This window comes from Triticum aestivum, chromosome 1B, assembly GCF_018294505.1.
Source record: "Triticum aestivum cultivar Chinese Spring chromosome 1B, IWGSC CS RefSeq v2.1, whole genome shotgun sequence".
NCBI classification, from domain to species: domain Eukaryota; kingdom Viridiplantae; phylum Streptophyta; class Magnoliopsida; order Poales; family Poaceae; genus Triticum; species Triticum aestivum.
The window spans coordinates 649,864,486-649,879,755 of NC_057795.1; the positions used below are offsets into that span (position 1 = coordinate 649,864,486).

A 15,270-nucleotide genomic window follows, 5' to 3' on the forward strand; every position below is an offset into this window, starting at 1 on the left:
ACCATGTCTCTATTTCTCCCTAGGCATCTGCTTGGACCTTCGGGTCCTCCCCATGTTAAAAAAAGATAGCACACATTTCTAGACATAAGGCTCCTATAGACAACAGGCAACATTTTCTTTCGTGAAAAGAAAAACAACAACACATAGATTATTGCAAGATCTCCCTGTTGTAATTGCTTGCTGATACTTATTGTCGCGATGAAGAGTACGGAAGCAATTTTCATGGAGATGAAAGAGACACATCTTTCTTGTTTCTCCAAAGGAGCCATACTAAGCTTATATGTTTTCTTCAAAGGAGCCATACTGGTAGGTAGGAGACATATTTGATTGTTCTACATTTCAAAACAAACACATGGTAATAAGACTGGTAGAGTAGGTAGGAGCCATTTTCGATCTAAAGAACATAATTCGTCATAACAAGGTTGGTTGGTTCATTCTTTTTCTTTTTCTTTTTCTTTTTCTTTTTCCTGCTGATCTGCAGATCTGTGAGCAGATCAAGGTCCCCAGTCCACCCACCTCTCTTCACAACACAAAATGCACAGCAGCAGGGCTGTATCCAGTGAGAAAAGAAATGTTTGGAGCAGTGCTGAAATGGAATAAAGGGGTCACAATTTTGTCACGTGGGTTGCCTTGGCTGCACATGCCAACCAAACACCTGCTGTGCTGTGGAGTGTGGAGGGCGGAGCCTTGGAGCTTGGACTACTGTGGGTGTCTGTCTATTCTGACGCTCGTGGATTAGCCGGGCCAATGGGCGCGCTTCGGCTGACGCCTCTGCTCCTGCTGCTGCTCGCCGCCGCGGGGAGGGCGAGGGCGGCCACGGCGGCCGGGGCGCGGCCGAGCGAGGTCGCCGTGGGCGCGCTCTTCACCTACGACTCCGTCATTGGCCGCGCGGCGCGGCTCGCCATCGAGCTCGCCGTCGACGACGTCAACGCGGACCGCACCGTGCTCGCGGCCACCCGGCTCAGCCTCATCGCCCAGGACACCAACTGCAGCGGCTTCCTCGGGACCATCGAAGGTTTGCTGCTCCTCCCTGCCTCCCCTCTCTGAATCTCTCACCTGCTCAATGCTCATGTTCATGTCGACCTCAAGAGCTACAACCTACAATTACAGTAGTGATTTCGAGTGGAAAGATTCAACTTCAGGCAGCAAAATGCAATGGTTTCGAATAGAGTGGTCAGAACTAATGACTCCTAATGTAGCCCTACTGATTTGTAAATTATCAATCTGCAGTTGCAATCTGCAGACCCTTCAAAAAACCAAAGTGGCTGTCACTACTTTGATTCAGAATGCCAGAGCTAAGTTGCGCATTGGGGGTGGTAGTTGGTAGCCTTGATTGCTTGCTTTGCTTTCCACTTTTGCAGTACTGTGTCTTTTATTGTACTTAGTTAGTAGTATTAAGTGTTCTCTTCATCCGTTTTTATCCCTGGAAATTCACTAGACAATCGCTTGTACAGTTTAAGTGTCATTTCCTTTTGGGTTAGACAATTGCTTGTACAGTTTCAGTTTTTATATAGCACCTAAAGCTAAATGTAGACCAGCAAGAAATATTCAATTCAGTTCCAGTGTATTATTGGTTTACTGTATTTATCTGTCTGAACTAAGGTCAAGGTGACCTCTTGCCCATTATTTATACTATAGTTTAACTACAATAATTGCCTGCCTCGTGCCTCATGACATGATTTGATAATGTTTAAACTGGAAACAGAGAGGCCAACTGTTCGCTTGACCTTATGATGGCATTGTCCTTTCTTAAGGGTTTTGATAAACCATACTGTCTTGGTAATACTAGAAGAGAAACAGACAAAAAAAGCATGCCGGTGCAGTGATACCACAAATGGCAAAACTTATGAACTTGCTTTATAGTATTCCGGATGGTGCAAGAAACGTGTCTCACCTACTATGGGGAATCCAATTCTCCACTTTATTCTCATGCAAGATCCCTTTTTTCTTTTCTTTTTGTGTCATGTGTGAGCATCAGAATAAACAGATTTATTGGAGGCTGCTCCTCTTTGCTTGAAGCAGTACTAGTTTTCCTGTTTCTGTCAGACAATAAAGTTCGCTTAATATGAGTCAATTTTGCTTACCATTTGTAGATCCTAACTTTTGAGCAGAATGGACACTTATAGATATGAAAACTTAGCTTCGATTTATCAGATGTAGCTGCTGCTCTGTTGGATAGTCCGCGAACTGATTCACAGTTTTTTTTACTTGGTTGCAGCATTGGAGCTAATGGAGAAAAATGTAGTTGCTGTTATTGGCCCACAGTCATCTGGAATAGGCCATGTCATCTCCCATGTTGTTAACGAGCTACATGTTCCTCTTCTATCATTTGCGGCCACTGATCCGACGCTTTCCGCATCAGAGTATCCTTACTTCATAAGGACAACCATGAGTGACTACTTCCAGATGAACGCCGTTGCTAGCATTGTCGATTACTACCAGTGGAAAGAGGTGACTGCTATATTCGTCGACGATGATTATGGGCGAGGTGGTGTGTCGGCCCTCGGCGACGCACTTGCAGCAAAGAGGGCAAAGATTTCACACAAAGCAGCCATTCCTCCAAATTCAAACACAGAGGTGATCAATGATGTGTTGTTCAGAGCAAATATGATGGAATCAAGGGTCATGGTTGTGCATGCCAATCCTGACACAGGGATGAGGATATTTTCTATTGCCAACAAGCTCCAGATGATGGCCAGTGGCTATGTCTGGATAGTGACTGACTGGCTAGCTGCTGTCCTGGATTCTTCGGCATCTGGAGATCTTAAAGGTATGAGTCATATTCAGGGACTGATTGTTCTTCGCCAGCACACTCCTGAATCTGATGCCAAGGATAAGTTCACTACCAAATGGAACAATGCCGCTCGTAGCAGGGGCATTACTTCTGGCTTGAATTCATATGGTTTCTATGCATACGACTCGGTCTGGGCTGTCGCTCGCGGCATCGATAAATTTCTTGATAATGGGCAGCAGGTCAACTTCTCTACAGATCCAAGGTTGCACCGTTCAAATGATAGTACTTTGCAGCTGTCAACTCTCAAGGTGTTTGATGGTGGTGAGCAGATGCTGCAGCAGCTTCTACTCACGAATTTCACAGGCCTAACTGGTTCGGTACGATTTGGTCCGGACCGCAACCTGGTACGCCCAGCGTATGATATCCTTAATGTGGGTGGTTCCGGCTCCCGGTTGATTGGCTACTGGTCCAACTACTCAGGCCTCTCTGTTGCTGCTCCTGAAACTTTGTATCAGAAGCCATCAAATAATTCTTCAGTTGCCCAACGGCTCTACAATGTGGTCTGGCCAGGTGATTCCACCACTACACCTAAGGGGTGGGTTTTCCCTAACAATGGTAAGCCTCTGCGTGTCGGTGTTCCGATCAAGGCGAGCTTCAAGGAGTTAGTAGCAGGTGGCAGGGGCTCTGATAATGTGACTGGCTATTGCGTCGATATATTCAACGAGGCTATCAGACTGCTTCCTTATCCGGTTCCTTGCCAGTTCATAACGATCGGGGATGGTAAAAAGAACCCTAACTACAACGACATTATTGGCATGATCGCTGAAAATGTACGCTCGATCTCATTCTTCGTTCCGGTGTATGTATTTAACCATTTTGTTATCAGTTCTCTGATCTGTTTCATTTTCACTAGTCTCTTGATGCAGCTGTAGGAGACTTTGCCATTGTGAGAAACAGAACAAAGATGGCAGAATTCACGCAGCCTTATATTGAGTCAGGGCTTGTGATAGTAGCACCGGTGCAAAGAGCACCTTCGAGTGCCTGGGCTTTCATGAAACCCTTTACATTGGAGATGTGGTGTGTAACATGCGCTCTTTTTATTTTCGTGGGGATTGTTGTTTGGATTCTTGAACATCGGACCAATGAGGAGTTTCGAGGCTCTCCGCGACGACAAATTATAACAATAATTTGGTAAGCTTCTGTTGCTAGATAGGGATGTATTCTATCCTATGCTTGCTACCAAGTCTGTCTTGAGTCTGAAATTCATGAGGCAATTTTTGTAAATGTTACTTGTATGTTGGGAAAGAATTGACTGACGTTTCATTCTTATAATATTTCAGGTTTAGCTTCTCAACAATGTTCTTCTCACACAGTAAGTACACTAGATCCATCACATAACTCATCCATGCTGCTTTCCATGTTCTGGATGGAAACATGTTGACATGAAACTCACTTCAGGGCAGAACACCGGGAGCGCGCTTGGGCGGTTCGTGTTGATCATATGGTTGTTCGTTGTGCTGATAATCAATTCGAGCTATACCGCTAGCTTGACGTCAATCCTCACAGTCCAACAGCTATCCACAGGAATAACCGGGATCGACAATCTGATCTCAAGTGGTTTACCTATTGGATACCAGGCTGGAAAATTCACCAAAAACTACCTGATCGAAGAGCTCAGTATCCCAGAGTCTCGATTAGTAGCGCTAAATACGATCCATGAGTATGCCGACGCCCTTAGACGCGGGTCAGGAGACGGAGGCGTCGCTGCAATCATCGATGAGATGCCATATGTTGAGATCTTCCTGTCGTACCACTGCGATTTCAGAATAGTGGGGCAGGAGTTCACCAAGGAGGGATGGGGCTTTGTACGTTCATCATCTTCCTTGCTCTAACCACTCTCTCTTGGTCACTCATCCACATTTCATCTCATTGTCAGGGAAACTACTTATTCTTCTCCATTATCTTCTTCTTCTTTGCAGGCATTCCAGAGAGACTCCCCCCTTGCCGCGGACTTATCGACGGCCATCCTTCAACTTTCGGAGAGTGGCCAGCTCCAGAGGATCCACGACGAGTGGTTCACGAGGCCGAGCTGCTCCACTGATGACACTGAGGTGGGAGCAACCAGCCTTGGCCTCCGAAGCTTCTGGGGCCTTTTCCTCGTGTGTGCCCTGATATGCCTCTTGGCTCTGCTGGTGTTCTTCATACGGGTCTGCTGGCAGTATAGCCGCTATTCTAGCTCTGAAGCTGCCGGTGAGCCCGGTGCAGCTGATGCTGCCGCCCCCACCGCCGCTGCCACCGATACTGTCGAAAGGCCGCGGAGACCGTCACGCTTTGGCGGCTTCAGAGAGCTGGTAGAGTTTGTTGACAAGAAGGAGGCAGAAGTCAAGAGAGCGATGAAGCGGAGACCGAGCGAGAAAGATAACCAGGGCGCGGGATCCTCGGATGCTCAGCCAGTGTCTTGAGCAGAGAACGTTCTCTCTGACTTCAGTCCTTCAGATGACAAAACAGGGAAGGAAGGACGATACCGATAATATGTCGAATTAGGTTCTCGCCCTAAAGGAATAGCACGGTGATCTAACTTGCTAAAGGCTTTGTTGTTATTGTAGAATGATCTAAGAATCCTTTTTCATCAGGGTCATTATAATTTCGTCTCTGATGTACAGAGTTTGTACTACTAAACAGTTCTCTTCCCAGTTGGCTAGTTTTTCAAGCTTTGAAAGTGGTTTGTTTCAGTTGCATCTCTAACAAGCATCAATCTGTTTGGCTGACTATGATTTATGTGTTGAGACCATGGTAGAACACAAATGGAAAGTAGACACAAAATAATCAAGATGTAGGTTATAACTCTTCTCTTTATTATTCAAATCACCGAAGAGAATCGATGTGTTGGACATGCCTGTGGTGAATGATTATATGCATTCTGATGCTTGAAATTTTCAACTGTATTGAGTTTCTGCATTGGTGTATCTATTGACAGTCTAAGCAGATGCGCAGAAGACGGAAAAGTGCCATGTAACCATTTAAGTCAGGTTCGATATTTTTTATTTCTTTCTATGAGCAGTTAACTGGAGTTTATGGAATAGCTGAGACACAACTGAAATTCATTACTTAAGCTTGGTCACAGGTTTGATACCATTGTTAGGAATAATCCTTGGGTTTAAATTAATTAGACTGTAATCCTAGAATTGGAGCACCTAACTGCACATAACAGACAGTGTTGAGATCTTAGGGGCAATGGGTAAGGCCATTACCGGAGTCGAAGCAAGGTCCCTTGCCTGCTCGTCACAGGCGTGATGAAGGGTCAGTGTAGACGATCATGGCGGCTATCGGCATCCTGGTTAGGGTGCCCCTGATCAGGGCGCATTAGTCGGGTGAGGGGCACGAATGTTTATGTTGGTGTGGCTCCTCCCCTTGCGTTATTGCTCCATCTGTCTGGAGATCAATCCATCAATCATAGCTTTGAGTCATGGCCAAATGGACTTTGACACTTTCTACTTAACAAAATCTTCTTGCATCTGAAGATGCATGAGTGCATCACTACACTGTATTACAGATTACAGAATGCAAGCGAATGCCTAAATGGACATATGCTTACTGGCACCATCTATACAACAAGGTCATAAGTAGATTATTCTTTTAGTGCCTGCAAGGTTCTTATTTCAGAAAAAAAAAAGCTACTAAATAATTTAGCACCTGCAAGGTCAAGATTTACATGCACAGAAGAAAAGGGTATTTTCCTAAAGTATATACAAGGTCCCAGGAATCTTCTGCAAACTCTTCTTCCAGCGAGCTCCGTATCTCCAGTGCTTCAGGAATCTTCTGGAGATCCATTTTCAGCTGTCCTGCAACTTGTATATCTCATCAACATAGTCTTCAGTATCCCAAAGGAAGGAACCAAATGCAATGGCTTCAAGCAGCAGCCTTTTGAGGGATGCCGGATCAAGTATCACCGCCTCGTCAATCTCCGTGGAGCCCATCTTTTCTCCAAAGAGTGCCCAGCTGTGCTTCTCAATGAGATTACAAGCCTCGTTTGTGCGCAGCTTCGCGCACAACTCCAAGGTCTTTGGGTCAAAGCCCATCATGTAACCCTTCAAGTCATGAGGATCAACGACAGACCGTGGTTTCGAGGAAGGCACCGTTTCCACAGAACCGCCAAAGGCCTCTTGCTGTTCCTTTTTACGGGTAGTTGCAAGTTGAGCATTGAGAAGCTGAATTGGCTGTAAAAATTCTTCGGACCGAGCATAAGTCAGGTCCAAGCGATGCCTTACAGCGACAGATTTGAGGAAGTACCCATACATTATCGAAGCAGAATAGATCCGACCTAATTGCAGTCTTTTGACCCGAAGTGTTGAGCGATTGATCTTGGGGCCATTCCTGTGCACCCATCTGATAATGCTAGTCAAGTGCTCCTTAATTTGACCTAGCACCTCAGGTCCATGAATGGATTCAAGATCTGCCTCCCTTGGTGGCCATATGTGTAATCTTCTATTACTAATGATTTTTGATAGGTTCGGAACCATCGGAACCTCAATCTTGGAATATTTATGAACAATCAACATGTACATGACGTCCTCAATAGCAGTCCTGCACTCCTGGTCCTTCATTTCAGCAATTCTCCTGTTTGTAATGGTTCCAGACAAAATACTTAGTTATCCAGGAAAAATATAATACAGTAACAAAAGTGAAAAGAACCAAACGAAAAATCAGGTTGATGATGTTTGCTATGTCAGGAATACAAAAACTGCACCAGCTACATTAACGGATTCAGTTAAATCTGACAGCCTCTAACAAAAGTTAAATCTGACATATGTAGGTCATGAATAAACAAATGGCAAACATGGAAGAGAATCCCGGATTGAATATAGGACCTTACTGTCCTTATTCTTTCATTTAGATATACTAACAATGACCCATATCTTGTCCACACTGATACTAGGGAACACGTTAGCCTGTCCAGGTTTATGTTCCCAGCATAGACCTCTGGTGATATCCTTTCTTCTTTTGGATTTCAGCCTCACTTACAAGGTAAAACACTCGTATTACGCTCCAGGTGCTATGAGGTCATGTCGAACTAATGTGTTTGTCATTCTTATACAAGAGCGCATTATCTTCTGTTTTCGGAAATGTTGGAAACGTATACAGAAAAACATTGGAAGCGAAACAAAAGCAGCAACATCAAACTCTTCAGAGGCTGAGAGCCTGCGACTAAATATTTCCAAAATGGACAGGCAGGTATTACTAACCTGTGAAGACAGTCCTCGGAAGAACCGATACTATGTTCCCAGCGGGTCAGTGTGTCTTTCCTTTGAATAGACAGTCGCTGAAGTTGCTTTGCTGCAGCTACTAGGAAAATTTGAGGCTGGTTCTTCAATAAGCCACACAAGAAGCTCCCTTCCCATGTTTGGGGCTCAAGTGGTGCATTGACGCTATCAAATTCAGATTCATCACCCTTTGCACCAGTAACAGTAGTCAGTAGCTTTCTGGTAGTGCATTTGGATTTTCGGTTCAAGATATTTCCCTGCAATTCATATAGTTGATAAGGCTGTGATCACAACTTTGCACATATATATCTAATGACGATTTAAAACTAATGTAAGAGATGAATCAACTTGAATTCAGCAAGAATTATTAAATACATGCTTGGTTTTTATGCCCCAAATTCTCTTGCCAAAGAAGTTGCCAAACCCAGGAACCTCCAACTGGATTGACAATGCCCATAGGATATGGCAACATTTGCAACAGACGAAATCACCAGCCTTTGCCAAAATTTGGCAGCTACCGGCCAACTTGGGGTAGCAAAACAAGCAAGCACAAAAAATTCATGTATGGCTTTGAGTTGGAGAGTGCAGAACTTAATAATTTGAGTAGATTTCGTACAAGTACAAGCTTTGGCCTCCAACTTAAGATAAGATCATTTTTACAGAATCGCAGCTTCAGTGCGAAACTGTGTCACAAAAACTACAGAGCAAGACCAGTTTCACACGATTAGATAAGATAGTCAAGTAATGTATAGCGACCGTTCCACATATCTATGACTCTATCAGTTCAGGTGAAGAGTTCGTAGTCTATTTCAAGTGGGCCTACTTGGGCAGTAAAATTTCCAGCAATTCCCGCTGTACTAGTGACTGGAGTATTGGGCCTATTGGCATATCTGAACCAATCGCCAAGAACCCAGTGAATCGGCCAGGCATAACAAATTTCAAGAACCAAACTCCTCCCCCGACAAAGGGGAAAGGGAAACAATCGCAAGGTAGCCCGGCACCTCGATTCAGATCATCCCTGCATCTACCCAAGGTTAATTAAAACCCAAGAACGCTTTCAGGCCCAGGAACCAGCAGCGCTAGCAAAGAACCACAGAGAGAACTCAAAAGGAGCACCAATCAATCAGTTTCTCCTGATTAAACCGGAACTCTCGTCGAAACCCCACCGGGAACAGAGGATGGAAATGGATAGGAGGTTGAAGAACAACCTGCTGCCAGCACGGGGACGCCGGGGAGAGGTACGAGGGCCGGCGGGAGCCGCGGCGGACGGCGGACGGCCCGCGGTCGCCGATGGCGGCGCGGGGGGCGGGGCGGAGCGCGGCCATGCTGAGGACGGGAGCAGGTGGCGACGGTGAGCCGATTCTTTGAGGATAACGCCGTGTGCAGTCCGGGGTGAAGTACACTCGCAGCCGTTCAATGTGTCGGACGGTGCACATCGGTCCTCAAGATTTCACCCTCAAAAAATAATTTTCATCGTTTAATTTTTTTTGAACTGGAAAAATAATTCCACCGTTAAAAGAATGGAGCACCTGGAAAATACTAAGCGGCATAACATTTTAAGATTAACAAAGTCATCACAAGTGTCTTATAGTCGACAGGAATATTTCCTTCCACTGAATGAACTCGCCGAAAAATATGAAATAAATTCAGAAAAATACAAAAAAAAACTATAAGATGTTTTGGATATTTCAATGAATTGCATATGGATTTAAATAACTGAATAAAAGATATTAAACTATGTTTATATATATCCGATCAGAAAAAAAGTTAAGAGTATTTTATATGGTGAACTGAAAGAGCACGAAATAAAATTTCACACTTCTTCCTACTAAATGAAGGAAAATTAATTCCTTTTTTTTTGGAAATCACCTAAGGGCATCTTCAACACGTTGCCATAAAACGTGGGCATATGTTTGGACACCGGTGTCTAAACCAATTTTATAATCCAACGACGCGTCCGGGTATCCGAATTCTCACAACTCGGCACCAAAAGTTGACGAGGTTTGTGGGCATCCAGATACGTGCCACATACGCGCCTGTTGCACCGCATTGAAGCAGCATTGCTTCACATGCTCCGACATTTAAGCAGAGCACCGGCGCCACCCAAAATGCATCTCATCTCCTGTCCTCTTTGTCGCCTCGCTCCTTTGCTCTCTTCACACCATCGTCACCTCCGTGGCGATGGGCAAGTCTGGCCATAGCGGTTGGTTTTCGGGGTCGACGGCTGGATCCGGCTCTCCATGCAGCTCTTGATGCCTTCGCCTATGTTCTCTTGGGCCTTCCTCCTTCACCCCCGATAGACATGAGATCATCCTCTCCTCGGACGACAAGGAGGACCAGGCGCAACCGCCCTCCTCATGGATACCATGGCAACAGACGAGTAGCAGACACATCTGGAGCTCCTCCTCGAGCATTCACTCTGTAATCGCGGTCTGACGCCTCTGTAGCTGCCTGTTTACGACATGAAGGAGGAGTCGATGTTGCTTCCTTGCCACCACATGAAGCAGGAGCCCCTTCTTCCCGGCACAATCGCGGCATCCAAATTGGACGTCGTCATCCTGCTTCGTGGCAAGGAGAGGGCGCTGCAATCACCGCCTCATTAGCGCTCTGTCGTCGTGAAGCAGGAGCCCTCCCCGGCACTCGCGAACGCGCGTGGGCGCCTCCTGCATTACCTCGGTAGCGCCAACGACAACGCGTCGTCCCGCAACATGCTGGCGGAGGAGGAGCAGCGGGCAGCATTTGCGATGTCTGACATCACACTGGACTAGGTCCGCATGAACCTTGCACTCATGGATTCCTGGCCCATTGGTCGATTCAGGACCACCACACAGACGTCCCGCACAGTGCCCGCACCGCCTCAGTGACCACCTCGTCAAGATCAATGTTCCCGAGTCGCTACACGATGCTACCCTCATCAGCGACAAAGGCCAAGGCGAGGGTTGGGCGTGCTAGGGCCGCGTCCGCACCGACAAGGCCATGCGTGTGGCAGCGGAGGAAGTCGAGCGGCTATGCCGCGTCGGCCAATCAGGTCTACCATGGCCGTTACATGCCCTTCCGCCGCTAGAAGGACCACAATGACGACCACAAAATGGCGGTCCAACCGGCTAGGACGGCCATATGTACGAGGTTATCATTGAATACCTTTCGTAGTTTTTTTGTTAGTTTTTAAAAAATTAGTTGAACGGATTAAATATCGTCTCGTTCAATTTCATGAAATTTACCCGTTCAATTCAATTTCCATTTTAAACGCGTGCAGACGTTTAGGGCACTGCGTTGGACGGACAGCTCCTGTATCTATGTGCGCGAAAGTGTCCACGAAAGCATAGCGAGTCCGATTTAGGAGGTGACATTAGAGATGACTAAGTCCATATACTAAATAAACCAATCTTTACAAGAATTTTCATACAATCTATACCTACAAATAAAGCGACAAACATTTCTGCCCATCCGTCACGCAAATTTCTCCAAACATTCAAAATATTATCCATCAATGCCACCTATAAGTGACAAAAAAAATGTTCTGTTTCGCCCATTGGGAGACCCCTTTCCGGTCCGGGCCATGCAGTTTCGACAGCCCACAAGCAGTGGAAAAATCAAAAAAATCTGTGCACTATTGAGGAATCGAACTTGCACAAAAACCTCAGGTGTCCATGAGTGGAGCTTATGACCCTTTGTGACTATAATGCCGCGTGAAAGTTTAAAAATTAACTACACGGGGAGATTGGAATATTATTTGACTTTTTTGAAAACATTTTTGAAATTCAGAATAATTATTTTTAACTCCAAACATTATATTACAGACACCATTTTTTGAAAGTTTAAGAATTAACTACACAGGGAGATCAGAATATTATTCAACCTTTTTGAAAACATCTTTGATATTCAGAATAATTCTTTATAATTCCAAACATTATTTTACAAACACCAATTTTTTAAATGTGAACAATTTTTCAATTTGTGAATAAATTTAAAATATGGAACATCTTTTGCATCTGTGAGCAAATTTTGAAAAGGGGGAAAATCGTTTTAATTCCCGAACAAATATTTTGGAAACGGGAACATTTCTTAGAATTTCTGGATTTTCTTGAAAGTGAGAACATTTTTTAAAATTCTGAACATTTTTTTAAAAAGCAAACAATTTTTGAAACAAACGATTTTTTATATCCCCGCACAATTTTTCAATTTATGAACAAAAATTTGACAACAGGAATTTTTTCTGACATTTTCTATTTTTAAAAAGACGTTTTTAAAAAAAACTTATGAACACTTTCCAGAAACGCAATTTTGCGTTTGGTCAACTCCTTGACGCAGAGAGCGTCATATAGGATTTTGCGCCCATGAACCCGTTCTAAAGAAAAAGCGAACCTGTTTTATACCTTCTGATTCGCTCAACCACACCGTAACCCGCCGCGTCGCGCGCTGCCGCGCACCGAGGCTGCACTCGACGACATCCATCGGCAGCTCATGGGCAAGCCAGCCGAGGTGCACGGCCTCAAGAAGTTCATTAATACTACATCCGTTTAAGCGTTGTTAGATATTTAAAGTAACCAATGAATGTAATGGTTCCTTACGCTTGGTTAACTAACTGGAAAGGTAATTTAGATATTTAAATTCACCATTTCTTTTACAATGAGAATGAACACATGTCACTTTTTGTTTTGTTAGTCTATGTGTGAAGAAGCAATGGACAACAACACAAATCGAAGAGCCTTGCTACACACATGATGAAACTTGGACGATGCACAGACGATGTATTAAATCTGGCCGGACACACGTTGATTGACAAGGGTGTCGGCCGCTGGATCTACGTGTCGTGCATAGGTCGGCCACTTGTATCGTGCATGGAGCGACTCCGCAAATCGAATGCGTTGAGAAGTTGTTCCATGTCATTTTCATGAAAGTTATCCATTTAATTCAATTTCCATTTAAAACGTGTGCAGATGTTTAGGGCACTGCGTTGGACGGACGGCTCCTGTATCTATGTGCGCGGAAGTGTCCACGAATGTATAGCGAGTCCAATTTAGGAGGTGACATTGGAGATGCACTAAGTCCATATACTAAATAAACCAATCTTTACAAGAATTTTCATACAATCTATACCTACTAATAAAGCGACAAACGTTTCTGCCCATCTGTCATGCAAATTTCTCCAAACATTACAAAATATTATCCACCAATGCCACCTATAAGTGACAAAAAAAATGTTTTGTTTTGCCCATTGAGAGACCCCTTTCTGGTCCGGGCCATGCAGTTTCAACAGCCCACAAGCAGTGGAAAAATAAAAAAAAAGTCTGTGCATTATTGAGGAATCGAGCTTGTGACGAAAACCTCACGTGTCCATGAGTGGAACTTATGACCCTTTGTGACTATAATGCCGCTTTGTGACTATAGTGCCGCGTGAAAGTTTAAGAATTAACTACACGGGGAGATGGAATATTATTCAACTTTTTTGAAAACATTTTGAAATCCAGAATAATTATTTTTAATTCCAAACATTATTTTACAAACACCATTTTTTGAAGGTTTAAGAATTAACTACACGGGGAGATCAGAATATTATTCAACCTTTTTGAAAACATCTTCGATATTCAGATTAATTATTTTTAATTCCAAACATTATTGTACAAACACTATTTTTTTGAAAAATGTGATCAATTTTTCAATTTGTGATTTTTTTTAAAATATGTAACATCTTTTGCATCTGTGAACAAATTTTGAGAAGGGGGGAAATAGTTTTAATTCCCGAACAAATATTTTGGAAACAGGAACATTTGTTAGAATTTCTGGATTTTTTTAAAGTGGGAACATTTTAAAAAATCTGAACATTTTTCTAAAAAGCAAACAATTTTTGAAACACACGAATTTTTTTATATCCCCGTACAAATTTTTAATTTATGAACACAAATTTGACAACAGGATTTTTTTGATATTTTTTATTTTTAAAAAGACTATTTTTAAAAAATAATTATGAATACTTTCAAAAACACAATTTTGCATTTGGTCAACTCCTTGACACAGAGAGCGTCATATAGGACTTTCCGCCCATGAACCCGCCTCATTGTTCTAAAGAAAAAGCGAACCTGTTTTACACCTTCTGATTCGCTCAACCACACCGTAACCCGCCACCTCACGCGCTAACGCGCACCGAGGCTGCACTCGACGACATCCATCGGCAGCTCATGGGCAAGCTAGCCGAGGTGCACGGCCTCAAAAAATTCATTAATACTACATCCGTTTAAGCGTTGTTAGATATTTAAAGTAACCAATGAATGCAATGGCTCCTTACGCTTGGTTAACTAATTGGAAAGGTAATTTAGATATTTAAATTAACCATTTTTTTTACAATGAGAATGAACACATGTCACTTTTTCTTTTGTTAGTCTATGTGTGAAGTTGCAATGGATAACAACACAAATGGAAAGTCTTGCTACACACACGATGAAACTTGGACGATGCACATACGATGTATTAAATCTGGCCAGACACACGTTGATTGACAAAGGGAGTCGGCCGCTGGATCTACGTGTCGTGCATAGGTCGACCACTTGTATCGTGCATGGAGCGACTCTGCAAATCGAATGCGCTGAGAAGTTGTTCCATGCCTTTATGATTGAAGTGTAGCACTTTATACATGTACATTGTTTATAAATACATACATGGATAATCCTCTCAGGAATGTCTCAGTGAGAAAGACAGAGATATAGTATCTCGGATGGAGCAAAATATGGTCTTAATCACTGGCGATTATTAATTTTTTTTCTCCCATTGCAACGCACATGCCTTTTGCTAATAATAAAATATGGGCAAGTCCTTCAAGGAATCAACACCTTCTTCCTTCTGCAGTCATCTACAAGGCACGGTGAGCAAAGCTCGATGTTTAAAACCTCAAGAGCTTACACAAGTAGCGGTCAGAAAGTCATTGATGTACATCAAAAGACGCCGTTGCTGCCGATTTGAAAAGATCACCGTTCAAGAGACGCTAGCACCGAGATCGTTTGCATGCCCATAATCCCAACTAGAGACACAAACCTTATAAGATCCCCAACGGAGCCGTATCTGGCTAAGCTTCATCACAATTCAAAGATGTAACCGGAGAGAAAAATACCACGCCGCGACGTCGCCCCCTCTGCCGTGAATAAACGCTAATGACGTCAAACTTATCAAGCGATTGATACCATCGTCTGACTCGTCGACGCACAAGGAAGGGGAGGAATCATTGTACTCATCGTCGCTACTGCCTCATCTTCACCGACATCGAAGAAGACACCTACTAGA

At 43.8% G+C, this 15,270-nt stretch overlaps 2 protein-coding genes across 3 annotated transcripts; one reads left to right on the forward strand and one right to left on the reverse strand.

Annotated features, from left to right (window-relative positions):
* The first annotated feature begins 639 nt into the window (after nucleotides 1-639).
* Nucleotides 640-5,562, forward strand: LOC123145393 (glutamate receptor 3.5). Of its 2 annotated transcripts, XM_044564800.1 has the most exons (6): nucleotides 645-1,015; nucleotides 2,219-3,564; nucleotides 3,648-3,925; nucleotides 4,075-4,106; nucleotides 4,193-4,599; nucleotides 4,714-5,562. In XM_044564800.1, exons 1-6 carry the CDS (start codon nucleotides 748-750, stop codon nucleotides 5,194-5,196), a joined length of 2,814 nt encoding a protein of 937 aa, XP_044420735.1. In that variant the 5' UTR covers nucleotides 645-747; the 3' UTR covers nucleotides 5,197-5,562. The 2 variants fall into 2 exon arrangements, with proteins under 2 accessions (XP_044420743.1, XP_044420735.1); XM_044564808.1 differs by lacking the exon at nucleotides 4,714-5,562 and having other exon boundaries at nucleotides 640-1,015; nucleotides 4,198-4,332.
* Nucleotides 5,563-6,209: 647 nt separating this feature from the next.
* On the reverse strand, nucleotides 6,210-9,436 carry LOC123145409 (UV-B-induced protein At3g17800, chloroplastic). Its single transcript, XM_044564813.1, has 3 exons — nucleotides 9,204-9,436; nucleotides 7,978-8,252; nucleotides 6,210-7,351 (listed from the first exon to the last, which is right to left on the reverse strand). The coding sequence occupies exons 1-3, from the start codon at nucleotides 9,429-9,431 to the stop codon at nucleotides 6,568-6,570; spliced, it is 1,287 nt and encodes a 428-aa protein (XP_044420748.1). The 5' UTR covers nucleotides 9,432-9,436; the 3' UTR covers nucleotides 6,210-6,567.
* Between the last annotated feature and the right edge of the window lie 5,834 nt (nucleotides 9,437-15,270).

Bases quoted from the DNA above. Each gene is read 5' to 3' on its own strand.
- LOC123145409 (XM_044564813.1), bottom strand. From the start codon at position 9,431: ATGTGCACCGTCCGACACATTGAACGGCTGCGAGTGTACTTCACCCCG. The intron at 8,253-9,203 runs GTTGTTCTTCAA...TATGAATTGCAG, and splicing joins CGTCCCCGTGCTGGCAGCAG to GGAAATATCTTGAACCGAAA. The intron at 7,352-7,977 runs GTTAGTAATACC...CATTACAAACAG, and splicing joins TCCGAGGACTGTCTTCACAG to GAGAATTGCTGAAATGAAGG.
- LOC123145393 (XM_044564800.1), top strand. From the start codon at position 748: ATGGGCGCGCTTCGGCTGACGCCTCTGCTCCTGCTGCTGCTCGCCGCC. The intron at 1,016-2,218 runs GTTTGCTGCTCC...ACTTGGTTGCAG, and splicing joins CTTCCTCGGGACCATCGAAG to CATTGGAGCTAATGGAGAAA. The intron at 3,565-3,647 runs GTACGCTCGATC...CATTTTCACTAG, and splicing joins TTGGCATGATCGCTGAAAAT to TCTCTTGATGCAGCTGTAGG.